The sequence below is a fragment of the Diorhabda carinulata genome, chromosome 9 (genome assembly GCF_026250575.1).
Source record: "Diorhabda carinulata isolate Delta chromosome 9, icDioCari1.1, whole genome shotgun sequence".
NCBI lineage: Eukaryota > Metazoa > Arthropoda > Insecta > Coleoptera > Chrysomelidae > Diorhabda > Diorhabda carinulata.
The window spans coordinates 22,291,053-22,305,775 of record NC_079468.1 but is presented as its reverse complement, the minus strand read 5'-3'; the positions used below and the strand labels follow the sequence as shown (position 1 = coordinate 22,305,775).

Here is a 14,723-nt window from a genome sequence, read left to right as displayed (position 1 = left end):
GAATGTTGCGATCAATTAAACCATCAGTGGATTTTGACGAAGAAAGTTCGGAGTCGAAACCAGGGAAATATATATTTTTTTAGTCTTATAGGATTCCTATTTTTATAACATCTTTTGTTCTTCATTTTCTTTTTCAATAATGCACATAATGCATCCACTGAAAATTAAAGTAAACCATTATATTATATTATAATGTGATGAAACGACTAATATTTAAAAACATGTCCAGTTATTGTTTTACTACTGATTTATTGAGGGAAAAAAATTGAGGAAATATTGTTTTCAAAATCACTGGAAACAACCACCAAGGCTATTGATATATTGTCTGCACTTGACAATTTTTTAGTGGTGAATAACATTCCATGGGAGAAAGTTATTGGAATATGCATTGATGAGGCTCAAGCTATGACAGGATTCCGATCAGGATTTATTGAGTTAGCCAAGAAAAAGAACCCCAATATTATAGGTTCTCATTGTATCATTCACAGACAAGCTTTGACTCTTCCAGAAGCACTGAATTCTGCCGATTAAAGTTGTAAACCATGTAAAATCCAGTGCTTTGAATACCAGACTTTTTAAGGCCTTGTTTCAAGAATTGAACGGTGACCAAGAAACTCTCCTGTTTCGCACTGAGGTTCCGTGGCTGTCAAATAATTGTACTCCAAGTTTACAAATGAAAATTTGGTTTTTTTGGCATATTTATCAGATTTCTTTGTTTTCCTTAACTTTTTGAACCAATAGCTCCAAGATCAGAAAAACATTCTTAAGACGTATGATGCAGTCAAGGCTTTCACTGAAAAGATTTCTCTTTAGCAACGTCGACTTCAGGGTACAGAGCCAATTATATTAATACGAGAGTGGTTGATAGAATTTTTACCTACCTAGAACTACTTAATACCAATTTATATGTACCATGCATGGATATTTTATTTTTAAAAGTTTTATTTTATTTCATTTATATTCAATAAACAAAATATTGAATGTTTTTTTTTCTATTCCAACACGTTTCTTACTTAGCTGATGTATGAGCTTAATATGGTGGGTGAATGTCGGTTGCGGGTCGTGAGAAAAATTCGAGATTCTAAGGGGGGCGTGGGGCAAAAAAGGTTGAGAACCCCTGTATTAAAAGACAATTTTTCTTCATGAATTGTCATTTCCATATCTCCATAATAGATTTTTTTACACATTTCATAAAATTTTGGAAACTTACTACCAATTTTCCTCAATGATTAGTTCATTCTATTGAAAACCTAATCAAGAAAAACTAGAGACGGAAAAGAAATGTTACTAGTATTGATTTTTTAGTAGTAATCGTTACAGATATGTGGTGCAGCAAAATTAGCTGCACTGGATGCTAGACTTGTCTGTTACTAAGCGTAAAAATCAGCCCGGACTTCATAACCTCACTTTTTAATGTGCCTACAGTCACAATGCATCATTATTCTTCTTTTGATCAATGATAATGTGAAATCTGCGAAAATTTATTGAAAATTCCCAAAGTTAATCGGTGATTATTGCCTCTCAGGATTCAAGTATGTGAATAGTTTCGAAGTGGTTAGGAATTGGTAGCAAACTTGCCACGCAATACTGCAAAATTTTATCCAGATATACACCAAAATTACTGATTTTGAGCAGAAATTCACCCGCTGGAAAGTTTGCACGCGTCTATTGCAGCAGTATGAAGAGGAAGGATATAATTTATTACACCGAAAAAAACTTTAAAGATAATTGAGTTACGAAACGCTGAAACACCCTTCTTATAGCCCCGATTTGTCACCAAGCGATTCAATTATTCATTTAGTCCATTGATAATAGTATTTGGAGGATTGCATTTCGAAACTAATGCGGAGAAAGTGCTTGAATGTATACGTGATTACCGAGAGATTTTATACATCAAAATTCCGGTTTATATTTGAACCAACCTGGTACAAACTCGCTGTATTTGTGTAACCGCCATCGTACATTAGAAAATTGTGAGTTATTGAAACGTATGCAACATAAGAAGGTGTCTATTACTATTTTGCGGAAAACCTCCAAAAATTTTTTCACGACCATCCTCTATTAGCGAATCTTGCAGGTGAAGTGACGTACGTCAGGGGGGGCTCCAAGTAGGCCGAGTATAAAAGCAAGAAATCAGTGGTGTGGATCGACTGTAAATAGTGGTCCTGTGCGTCCGGTACTTTCAGTTGTTAAAGTGTCATGGCGTACTTCGTCACGTCGATTTTCTTGGTTGCGCTGCTAGCCTCAAGCGGTAAGTGCGGTATATAGGGTGATTCCCGAATTAAAAAAAAATATATATAATATATAATTGCTCCATGTTTTTGGATTGATATTGCGAGTCATGAAATTGAATTATTTGATTTGTGTTTATCGTATTTTATCATTTTATTTTATCATTATTATCAAAATAGTGTTTCGTGAACGGAAAGTGTCTATTAGAATGTTTTAATGCTAAATGTGAAAGTATGTTAATTGGTGTAAATGGATATTCATTCACATATATTCGAAAACTATTTTTACAAAATTATTATCATGAATTAATTGGATTTTTTGTTGTTAATAATGTTAAGCACCTCTACAATATAATTAATTAGTTATTGTTATGTAATGAGTAATTTTTGGAACTCATTCTCATGTCAAGAGATATTTCTCAATATAAAATTATCTATAAACACGTTTTCCAGTCATTGATTATATATTCTCTTAACCACGGCTTCTAGCTTTTTTTAAATAAGAATTATATCGCATTTTATTTCAATATAATGAGCTGATTTATCGTTATCGTTTTTTCCATATAAATCTCTGATAATTTGTCGTCAAGTACTATGTATAATGAATTGAACCAACTCTTCCAATATCGTACATGAAATAGATTTTTTTTCACTTTTTTTTATAATGGTTCTTTGTATTTGACCCACAAAAGTGTCATTACACAAATTTAGAAAACTTCCAATTCAGAGTGGGAAACAAAAATGTTGTGTTTATTCAAATACATAAATTATTGAACTATTAATAATTATTTTTATAACAATCGTAATATCATCTTGTAATTTCTACAATGGTTAAAACAAAAAAAAATATGATTTCAATGAATGGGATGTACTTGAGGGACAGCAAATTATCGATTCTTGGCTCCCCGTTCAGTGATATTCCTTTTCTTGATAAGTTTGGAACGGTACTAAAACTTTTTTCAACAAGATAGGATAAGGAAAACGCGATCAGAAGCTTTTGGACAGTTCCACATAGTCCAGGATATTTCTAACTGCAGCCAAAATTTCTGATACCCTCTCTTAAACGCCACTTTCAGCTCTCTCATATCATCAAATGGATTTATGATTCACGGTGGTATTTCAAACAAGTTTATGCAAAATTTCGAGCACAGGTCGTAATAATTTGAGCGTCTGAACAAGCGTTGTGGACGGGACGACGGCCTGCGCGGCAACGGCAAGTTTCGACTAATAATGCTAATTTTTAGTTACTAACAGTCGCTGAGTTTCTGTCTATATTGATAGGAGGAGTTGAACCAACATTTTAGTTATTCACTATCGAAACCAAATAAATTTTCATGGACGCTTACGATTACGAGCCCCCATTTTTTGTTACGTCTAATAGGATCCAATTTATAATCTTGTTTCAAGGTATGATAATGTCCTCGAAGTAGTTCTTCTTCTTTTCTAAATTCATCGGTATTTAAATTCTTAAGCAAACTCGTTGAATTCATTGTATTATGTCAATTGTACCTCTCAAGTTTTTTTAAGTATTGGTGTTATATTTTGATATTTCGTTCTTTTCAATGTAGATTTGGCAACATCTAGTGCTTTAAGAAATCTCAAAACAATATTTCAGTAATTTTTATCTCTTGATCTCTTTCACTTCCTTCTTCAAGATTTTCCTTTGAAGTTAATTCCAAAAAAGCGGAAACTCGGGAGCGAAAAGTTTCTAGGATAATATTAGAGATAAAATGAGGAATATTTATTGTTACAAGGACAACAGATTCATTATTGATCATTCTTTGTTTCTTAAATAGTTTCTGAGTTACTTATTTATAGGAAAATATTCCACATTATCAGTAAATCTTGTATATTAAAAGTGAATTCAAAACCAATTAAATCATGATAGATATTCAATAGAATTCATTGAAAATCCATAATCCAAATTTGGAAGCATTCTGTTAAGAAATACCGGGGTCAGAAACAAAACCGCAATAATGAAAAGATAATTTAACAGTACCAATCCACAAGAAAGGAGAACAAATACCTTTAACTATCTAGGAATAACGTTGAGATACACAACTAGAGACAGGATAAAGGAAAGGGTACAAAAAGGCTATCAAAATTATGGAAGAAATAAAAACCTATTAAAAAAAACATGAGCAAACTAAGCAAAATGAAAATGTACAAAACCTTAATAAGACCAGTTAAAACGATAATCAATAAAAATGAAGAAGAGCTTAAAAGAACAAAGAGAAAGATAATGAGAGATATTACGGAAGGGAGAAAGGAAAGCAAAGAAGAGTTAAGAACTAGAGAAAGAGCTGGGGAAGAAAATATATTGAGATGCATAAAAGCACAAAGACTGAAACTGAAATGATTAAAAGAATAACGCGATGGATCCCATTGTGGCCAAGGAGAAGAGGCAAGCCGAGAAAGACTTGGAAAAACGAAATTGAGGTAGACATAAGAGCACTTAATATAGAGAACTGGATGGCGAATTTCCGGAACCGAAAGGAGTAAAAATTAATAACAAAATCAGCCAATACAAACGATAAACTATAAAGAAAAACAAAAATGGAAAACGAGGAGTAATCCACGCTAAAAAAGAATAACAACGAGCTAAATGCGATAGCCATAATCCAAAGGATTGAAAGGCTTGATAATGATGATGAATAAGGAAAACTAAGTAGATAAGAAACTGTAAGAAAAATAAGCAGCAGTCGGAAAATAGTAGGAATATTATAAAAAGACGTGACGAAAAAGGAAAATCACTACACTCAATGTTCATACATCTGAGAGCAGCATTTGACTCAATCCAAAGAAATAACATGTGGAAGATTTCACACAAATTGGAAATACTGAAAATAATGATAACTATCACGTATATAAAAGAGTGAAAGAGAATGTACAACTGAATGGACAAACTTCAGAAGACTTAATGATGGAAAAAAGGATAAAACAAGGCTACTATTGGTCATATTTACAATTGATTAAATACTAAAAAATATATAGAGACATATGGACCATCTAGAAAGAACCATGATCTCAATAAACCTAGAAGACTTGCTATAAGCAGATGACATCGTAATTATGGTAGAAAATGACAGTAAATTGGAAGCACCAATAATTGATATAATAGATATAGATAAATGGATAATAAATATATTTTCGACGCCCTAGAGAGGGCAAAAGGAAAATTGAGAGGAAAAATACGAATATACAGAGTGGCCACTTCGTATGAAGAACTTTTTACTTTCCATTGAAAGATATAATATCATTTTGATTCACAATTGTATCCCATGAATCAACATCCTTAAATTAATTAAATAAGTTAATCAAAATGTGTCACGTAATTGTATGAAGAACAAAGAAGAGTTCAAAGAGGTCTAGTTCTGCCAGAACGGATGGAAGGGATCAATTTAGAGAGAAATCAAAATATGAGCTATGGAAGAAATCAATTATTGAGCCACTAAAGACTAGATATAGACATAGATAAGGAAATGATTGAGGAAGAAAACCACGACTGTTTTACTAATAAAAAATTACTGAGTATTATATAAATTTACAGAATAAGTATCGGTTTCAGCTGAAAGCAATCAACACCTTGACATAATAAATGATAATGCAAGTTTCTTGATCACATTTCCCAAATTCTTATCACCCGAAAATAGATCCAGGCATTCCATCGATCAAAATATTTGAATCATTGGTGGGTGTTTGTATTCATATTTATTTTAATGGATGAAATTTGTCAAGTTAATGATATTCTTGGCTTGAATCACCTTGTACAAGAATGAGTAGCAATATGTGTTTGAATGTGAATGTGAAAGTTGATTACCTTGCAGTTTTCTCTAAGTTTATACAAGAGACGCGTTCGTATTGTTAAAAATTCCAGGAATTTTTAATCTCTGTAATTAAATTATCATTTATATTCATATTAATTTTACGTAAAATGTTTTAGTTAATTAGAAATATACGATGTCCTTCTAATCGAATAGTGACTTTGCCTTGAACAATTTATATCTTATTTATTTCAAAATATTTCAGAATATCTTGAGAAGTTCATATTGCCATTTGGACCGACTTCCAGAATAATATTTATGTTACTTCTCTTCAGTTTCTGAATTTGTTTGTTCAATTCAAAAATGATACGACGAAGCTCTTTATTCTTTTTCCTCATATTTATCCAATAATGGCAGTAGTTCTCATTATGTGAGATTTAGATCTGATGATGAATTCAGATATTAGAAACATGGCAATAACTTTGATCGCGTGTCGGATTCCGAATCAGCAAAGGCAATTTCAAAAATTATCATTCGCGATTAGCTTTGTTCAGTAATAAAAGGATGGTTCAGAATTTCATTATTAGATTTAGATTTTTGTAGTCTTGTCAGACCCGCGTATTCAAGGAGAAACAACTATATCAATCACATAATCAAAATAGTTAATAAATCCTTCATGATATGATTTGTATTAACTAACATCCTTTGTATTAGCCTGAACTATCACCAATTGGTTATATTCGGAGAGATTTAACACGTTTCTAAGAAGCTATGACCACTGACTCGAGTATCTAATGCAGTCACGTGGTAGGTATTAGACTAAAGCTGAGAACTTTTTCATTATTAACCGATCGATCAAAATTCTTCAAATTGAATTACATAGCTGTTTCAGATGGTGTTATGAACCAATTGGTACCACATGATCGCTTTCAATCGACAATTTTAAATAAATTATTTTGATTCAGATCGATTTCTTTTAAATAACCAGATGTTCTTTACACTTTCTTCCACTTTTCCACAATTCAAAGATAATTTGATGTTTGGACTCTCCCTGTAAATCAAGTTTCCCACAACGACATTACTAACAATCCTTAACAACATGTTTTATTAATATTCTACACACCCAAATTACTCAAATAACCTCAACTATCTCGCCTATATAGTCAATAACAAATTCAAATCTCAACCTTGATTACAACGTCAGTACGAGTGAAATCTTCGGAATCAATAAAATTAACGATCAACAATTAATTTAATTATTATAACAGCAGGTTTTTTTATGCTTCAGCGGTAGTAAGCGAGGTTAATAGGGTCGTTTTTACTTACCTCGGTTCAAATATCTTAGTTGAGATATGAAATAAATGATTATTGATAAGATCTTGATGGTTCTGCATAATTTTTTGAAGAATTCCAATCCAGAATCATCTCTAGTTTCAATAATAGACTTGTTAAGGAAAAGACGTTTCTCAAATACTGAAACTGTCCCAGTTAGTTCTGAAAAACGTTGCTTTCCAAATGAAGTTTCAAAAGGAATCCAAAGACAATTCCATAGTTAACGCTAATTCAACTTCAAATATTTCAATCCACGTTAATTTTTTTATCAAGATTATTCCACAAATCCGTGATTACATCAATTTTATTAAATCTCTTTGAGAAATTTGAAATTTTCCGCTTTCTATTTCTCTTTCTAAACCACTTAGGGGTAGGTTGTGATTTTATCTAAAATTATAGCAGTTGAGAAATCAGGATAATGTCTACTGAACTAATACTCAAAATTACCTTAACTGACGCACATTTCGATAACCAAGTTATCGTCTTTAGAGACCGAAGATAAACTTACTTGACCCATTTATTCATACAAAATTGTCCCAACAATGAACTTCATTCAAGTAAACCAATCTTCTTACATTCTTCAATCTCAATGCTTCTAAATGCATCCAACGGTTTTTTTAACAAGCTTTCATTATTTATATTTGTTTAATGATCATGACTGATTGCGTGCTAGGCAATACGCTGTTTTTCAGAACTAAGTGCTCTTTAAACTGCTCATCAATAGATTTCTTAGTTTGTCCAATGTACTCCTCGTCACAATCTTCATAACTTCTTACACAACTTCAATCAAAATATGGTTAATTACCATTCCCAGTATGGATTCTCAGTCTGGGAAATATAGATCATATAGAACCAGGGATGTACGTTGAAATCGCTCTCTGGTGGTACTCGTTAGTACCATGAATCTCATGATATACTAAAATTGTTTATAGATTGAGGAAATAGCCAAACATCTTCTCTATGAATTTAAGGTTGTCAGTCACAAATTTTCAAAACCAGAAGAGTTAAGCCGCATAATCCACAAACATTAGCTAGCATTGCAATACATCAATAGATCAATTTGTTAGTTGATTCTCGTGCTTTACTCCCTAGCTAATCTAATTTAATCTAAAATATTACTTAGACTGATCAATCGCAATCACTCCTCATGTGTAATTGAAACTTGCTTTAAACAGTAAATCTTCCAAATAAATCCAGATATTGTTGATAAATTTGCAATTAGATGAATTTTGCGATTCTCTCGACGTAATCCCACATCCATTTATGGTTTTAACTAAATTGTAGCCTATCCCAATCTTACGAATTTGAATAGGAAAATTGTTTCGTGTAGAAACGAAATGATGCAATAGATCCACAGCATTAAGCTGTTTTTTTTTGTCACTTATGCAATCCGTACAATTATTTATCAATTGAATCAGGATATTCTGATTCCAAAGATTATATTAAAAAGAGAAAGTTTCTTAGTTGTTTAGAGCAAAACTACTTGAATTATTATTATTACACAATATAAATTTGATAAAAAAACACTATTTGTATATTATATTTCGATAATAGTTATATATTTATTAGAAAACTTGTTTTTCGTGTAATCTTCTTCATTCTATTATGGAAATTCATTCCACGTGCAGTGAGTGAATTGTATACAACAATCCTTCTTTGAATACACTACAATCCCAGTCCTACAGAGTCACCATTCCAGAAAGGAATTATATAAATTATACCCTAAAAGAAATTCTCCCAAGCTCTCCCAAATAAAAATATCCCATCAAGTATCTCTCACTTAAGGTTCCAGTAGATCACAGTTTCTGAAGATGTCAACTTCTCGAGTTAAGAAACGGATAACTGTCGAATAGCCCAAATACTATAGAATAATAATCATGAAAAACTAAGGCTTCGGTCTTCTATTAAATGATGTATACAGCGTGAACGCTTTGATCGACTTCTTGACGCCAGGCGCAAAGTCAACGCTCAATACATCTCATACGTGAACGATGACGTCTCGTTCACAACAGTAGTCGACAAACAGTGATATAAATTCGACACTTTTGGCAGCACTTGTGTTACTTGAATAGAAGACACAAGACAATTGCATTGCATAAAGAAAAAGTTGCTTGTCACTTTGATTGTATAGTGCACAATAACGTTGGACTGATTCAATCAATAATTTCTCTTTTTCTTTATCGAATTTCGATATTTTCTGCTGACGCTAGATACGACGTTTATGCTGCAATGGTTCGAAATAACTAGAGACGCGGCGTAAAGCGTTTGATTGGCACCTACGGCGTCCACACGCCGCGTACGGCGTGACGCTGTACGCGGCCGACGGCCGACGGCGTGTATAGGAAATTATAGTTTAATTTTTCCTGGTTTTTGAATTTTTGAACTTTACTCTTCAATCCTAGACAGAATTACATTTTCTTGTATTTTGAGATTAAAATTTCATGATTCTTTACAACTCTGTCAATATTAGGTTTTTCCACATATTGTAGAGTTTCACTAATATTAATGTATCCCCTAAACAATAAAAATCGTTCCACGGGCATATTAAACAATCAGTCTGGAGTGTTATTTTATATTAAATCTAAAAATCTTTCGTAATTTATTCAATTTCATCATTAGTGATACACCTTAAAATTGTTTCTGATAAATTTGCCTGTATCTTGCAAAAGATAATTGAACTTTTCTATTAACCTTTTGTGTTATTGGCAAACTAACCTTTACTATTATTAAACATATTTTTATTATTGTATAAACTTATATTTCAACAATATATTCATAAATAACGCTGCAAATAACCTCTAAAATCGTATAATTGCTCCGATGACACATTTGATTCATCTTCTTTATATTACTTTCCTCACCTTTTCTCAGTTTCTGTTTATTTTCCATTAAGCTGTGCTTCACTTAAAATATTCAAATTTTTCTTATAAATCCCAGTTATAATAACCAAAGTAGGATATTAAGTAATTCAATTGATTTAAATAGACGTGTAGTTTATTGTTAAACAGTCCTTTCGTGGGAATATCAGGATGTACCTGCTGCTGCAGCTTCTGATTACTTCCTTTACTGAAGGTACTTGAAGGTCTTCCCTATAGATGCTGATGTAACATACGATGAGGAATTTGATGTAGCTCTTAACACTATTTTGAAATCGCTGCAGTGTTTCTAGGTTATAATTGCTCGCAGTACCCCTGAATGCCGTACGTCCGAATTGGTCTAAATATAGCCTTGTACAACAACAGTTTGTTTTCCAAAGTCAGTCCAGATTTACGGCCAATCGTCTAATACTTTTGTTTAAATTTAAGGCCAAGTTGTTTCCTTTTCATAAATATATGTTTTTGCCAAATTAAACGTCAATTTTAAAATAATAATTAAGATTGAGGACTGTTGGTCTTATATACGGAAATTATTAGTTTCAAGGGTATAATTATTGGGTACCAAACCAGGACTGTATAGTGAATGACCCATCAATTCGATGTTTTGAATTTTCAAATGTGAGAACTCGCATTGTCGTGGGGGAGAATGATTCGACTTCTGCGAATAGTTTCCCTAATTCTGTTAAACATTTTTGATAAACAAATGGGTGGTTCTAGCGCGTACAAGCTTCGTTGGATTTGGTTCGTCTTGAAATACCCATACAGTCGATTGTTATTTCGGTTCAGATGTATAGATCCATGATTCGTTGGCTGGAGGAGGATCTTATAGACGTGACTGCACCGCATTTCTTTGTACCAACCGCCACGAGCTTTTTTTGAAATATTGTTAAATTAAGCGATTCAAATCTTCTTGACAGCCAAATGTTCATGCAATATTGAATGTATACAACTGGAACTCATCCCCAACTATGCCCAAATCTTTGATTTGATTCCATGATGATGATGATGATGATCAAGATGGATGTTTTAAGTGTCTGTAAACAAGTCTGAAAGCACTCTTACGACAGTATGTTTATCAATAAAAAACGTTGCCATATCTCAAAACTTTAGTAAAAATTCTCGTAGAAGGTTCCTCGTATCTATTTTACATAGACCAGGTATCACAAGATTTTAAAAATAGATTAATAAGTCATCAATGTGATAAAAAACTGCATTATCTATGATCTAGGAAAAAACACGAAATCCTTGGAATAGACTTGAATAAAAAAGGAAGGAAATTTGTAGAAACAGTTCATTTACATAAAAATGTAAATTTAGACAAAGTTTATGATTATCCTTGAAGGCAATGCAAGTATGTATAATTTATATTAATAGTCACAATTTTTTTTGGAGATTAAAATTTCCAGTTAGGGATAAAAAATCTTTGTATATTTAATCAAAATAGAAGTTTCAATAAAAGGTTATATTTCAATGAAGACTAAAGTAAGATAATAAGAAACCTTAAATTTTATTTATCGAATAAGATTTATAATCAAGGTTACGTATTGACGAAAATAATAGAATCCTAGTTATATTAGCAATAATTTCTCAATATTTGATACGTTCCAAAGGTGGTTTTCTATAGAAATACCATACAAAACAATTCAGTAGAAACTACTTGACTCTTTGACATTATTCTCAAATGTCAAGGCTTTTATATTATTCTCAACACCAATTGAATAAAATTATCACGAGTTTCTTCCTTGCGATTTATTCAGTTAATAAATTCACATTATTCGAATTGTAGTAATTCTCACATTTTTCGGAAATAAATTTTTGTAAATAATATGAGGAATACAAATATGGGAATTTGTAATAGCTCAACAATAAATATTAATGATTTTGTCAATAGTGTGCCTGTCAAATGAAAAAAATTAAAAATCAAATTAATGCTATTCACATCCAACTAATTACATCTAATAAATAATAAACTATAGATTATAACTTAATTGCTTCAAATCCACCTTGAAGGCGATCATTAAAGCTAATGATAGCTTCAGATATTTTACTATAGTAGCATGTGGTAACTTAATCGTCGTCTAATTTGGTTTTCTTTTAAACACTAAAAATGATATGTGTTGAATCCACTTCTCGTATGGGAAGCGAAAAGACACTCATTTCACACAAGTTTTCACTAACAGAAAAGAAAAAATTCAGTTTTACATACTATTTTCTCAAAAGAAACGAAAAATTTCAAAAAAATCTTTTCCTATCAAGTCTTGAATTAATGAACTTTTTTAGGGTCTTACTAAGAAATTCTTCCAAACAAAACAAACCAAATATGGATTGAAAAAATTAGAAATCGTGTTGATTGTTTTGTATTAATAGAGATTCATTACTGGAGAAAATGAGAAAATAAAAAATTCCTGGAATCTTCGTTAGATATTAAAAAAATTTATGAGTTATTCAGGATTATCGAAGCAATACGTTAATAGAAAGATATTCTGTATGCAGTACAATCTTTTCCAACTTTCAACCTTGTTCAAATGACGTAAATTTTCCTTTTATTAAACTAGGGCTGAACGCCAAAATACATAGATAAAAGGAATTTATTTTTGTGCTAAATAATTCCACCAACCTAACCTAACCAAGCCTTTCTCATCTGCTTGGACTATTCCTGAATCCACAGTTCCAATATTTCAAAAGCATACAACAATTCCTGATTACTTGATTCAATTTTATACTTATTGTATGATTACTAGTTTTTTCAATGACCTAAGTGTCCTTTAAACCGGACATCAACATATCTCTTTGTTTGTCCAATATACTTTCTGTCATAATCATAATAAATGCAGTGCAACTTCGTTAAAACTTACTCAATAAGTGGAAAGGGAAAAGATTTATTATACCTTACACGGTTAATCAACAATATAAGTTTTATCCATCTAAGCTTGACGACAAAAAGGTTCAAAACCAGAGATTTTATCAAGAGAAATGAAATAGTGCGTTTTCTGAAATAGAATTTCGAAGAATGGAATGAAGCCTAATGGATATTTTACTTCTCGAACTTTTTTCTTCCTCCTCTTCTATTTTTTTAACTTCTTCTTTCACAATTTGCCTTCTCTTCTTTTCCTGTTTTTTTTATGATGAGTTTTTCCATTCCATTCCCACTAGTGGGAATGAATTAATGTCCAGTGAGACAGTACGCCCTTACCTCGTTAATTCATAATACTCTGAGAGGTCATCAGGTATCCCAGAGATACCGTTTGAGGCTGACTAAAGCGCTACCATTCATCCCTAAGCCACGGTTGCTAAGAACTTATGATTATGGATTCTTTTATTTACTTCTTCTTTGTTATCTTTGTTATCTGCAGGCGATTATTGGGAAGCACATTTTTTCCTTATGCATCACCTATCTGATTGGTTCGTCGATTGTGTTTCCTCTTAAAAACTGGAGAGAATCAAGAACGAACACTGTTTCCGAAGACACCCTATCAGTCATTGGGATGCGCTGTATCGGGTAGATCAATTCTCCAGAGACTCGCTTCGAGGATTTGGGATGAATCACTTCCGTCTTCCATCTGACCCTCTTGGGCGCTATTTAGAAACCAAAAACGCATTCGAATGAGCATCTTCCAGACTCTATTTACCCTGTTCAGGATTTGTATCCACCAATACACTCCTTGAACGAAAAAATAGTCCAGAAAGGGCGAACCTACTTTAAAAAAGTCAAGACGGTTTCATCGGTGGGAAAAATGATGGCGGCTATGTCAAAAAATCGACCGAATTTGCAGAAAGATGAAAGTGATTTTCTATCAGGACAATGCACCTTCTAAAACTTCAGTTATCATGAAAGCTAAAATGGATAAGCTGCATGGTGTATATGTAGATCCAGCGTACAACGAGTTTTTCTTTATTCCTAATCTTAAAGTTTGATACAAGCCTAAATAAGATTCAGCTTCTAGTGGTAAAAGAAGCCATTTGGTTTTACTGAACTATATCTTCTAATATTTTGTTATAACTGTCAACAAAAGTTTATGAAGAGGTCAACGTTCCATTTTCTTGTTCAGTGATTTTACTCTGTATATTTAATAATATAAAAAGTGAAGATTGTTGAAGAATGTATGGAATTATCTATATATTCAAGAAAAGGTGCAATTCTATTGTTTATACTATTACAAAATACTTATAACTCAAATTCTAATTAACAGTCACGACTCGCAGCATCCAAGCTACAAAATATTCAATAAATATTGCGAAATATTAATTTTCTTTTGTCTTTTGTTAAGGTTTGGCACAGCAAACAAGTGAAGAGCCGAAAAAAGAGGAGAGTTTCGAGTCTGAAATTTGTAAAGATAAAGACGCCGGTGAATGGTTCCGTTTAGTAAGCGGAGAAGGTGATACTTGTCGAGATGTTATACAGTGTACGTCATCGGTAAGTATCTATAAACTTCTTTCGAAAAAATTATACAGTAAAGAAATAATGTTGAGAAAAATAACAACAAACAATTTTTTGAAGTCAATTTTATACATATACGTTT

General features: G+C 32.0%; 1 protein-coding gene across 1 annotated transcript in view; it reads left to right on the top strand.

Moving 5' to 3' along the window:
• Positions 1 to 1,975: 1,975 nt before the first annotated feature.
• The window catches only part of LOC130898346 (chitin deacetylase 1), a 28,513-nt gene continuing 15,765 nt past the window's right edge, over positions 1,976 to 14,723 (top strand). Inside the window, exons 1-2 of the mRNA XM_057807605.1 lie at positions 1,976 to 2,251; positions 14,472 to 14,617. Of these exons, the coding sequence (XP_057663588.1) occupies positions 2,200 to 2,251; positions 14,472 to 14,617 (198 nt within the window). The 5' untranslated portion in view covers positions 1,976 to 2,199. The remainder of the gene's footprint in view (positions 2,252 to 14,471; positions 14,618 to 14,723) is intronic.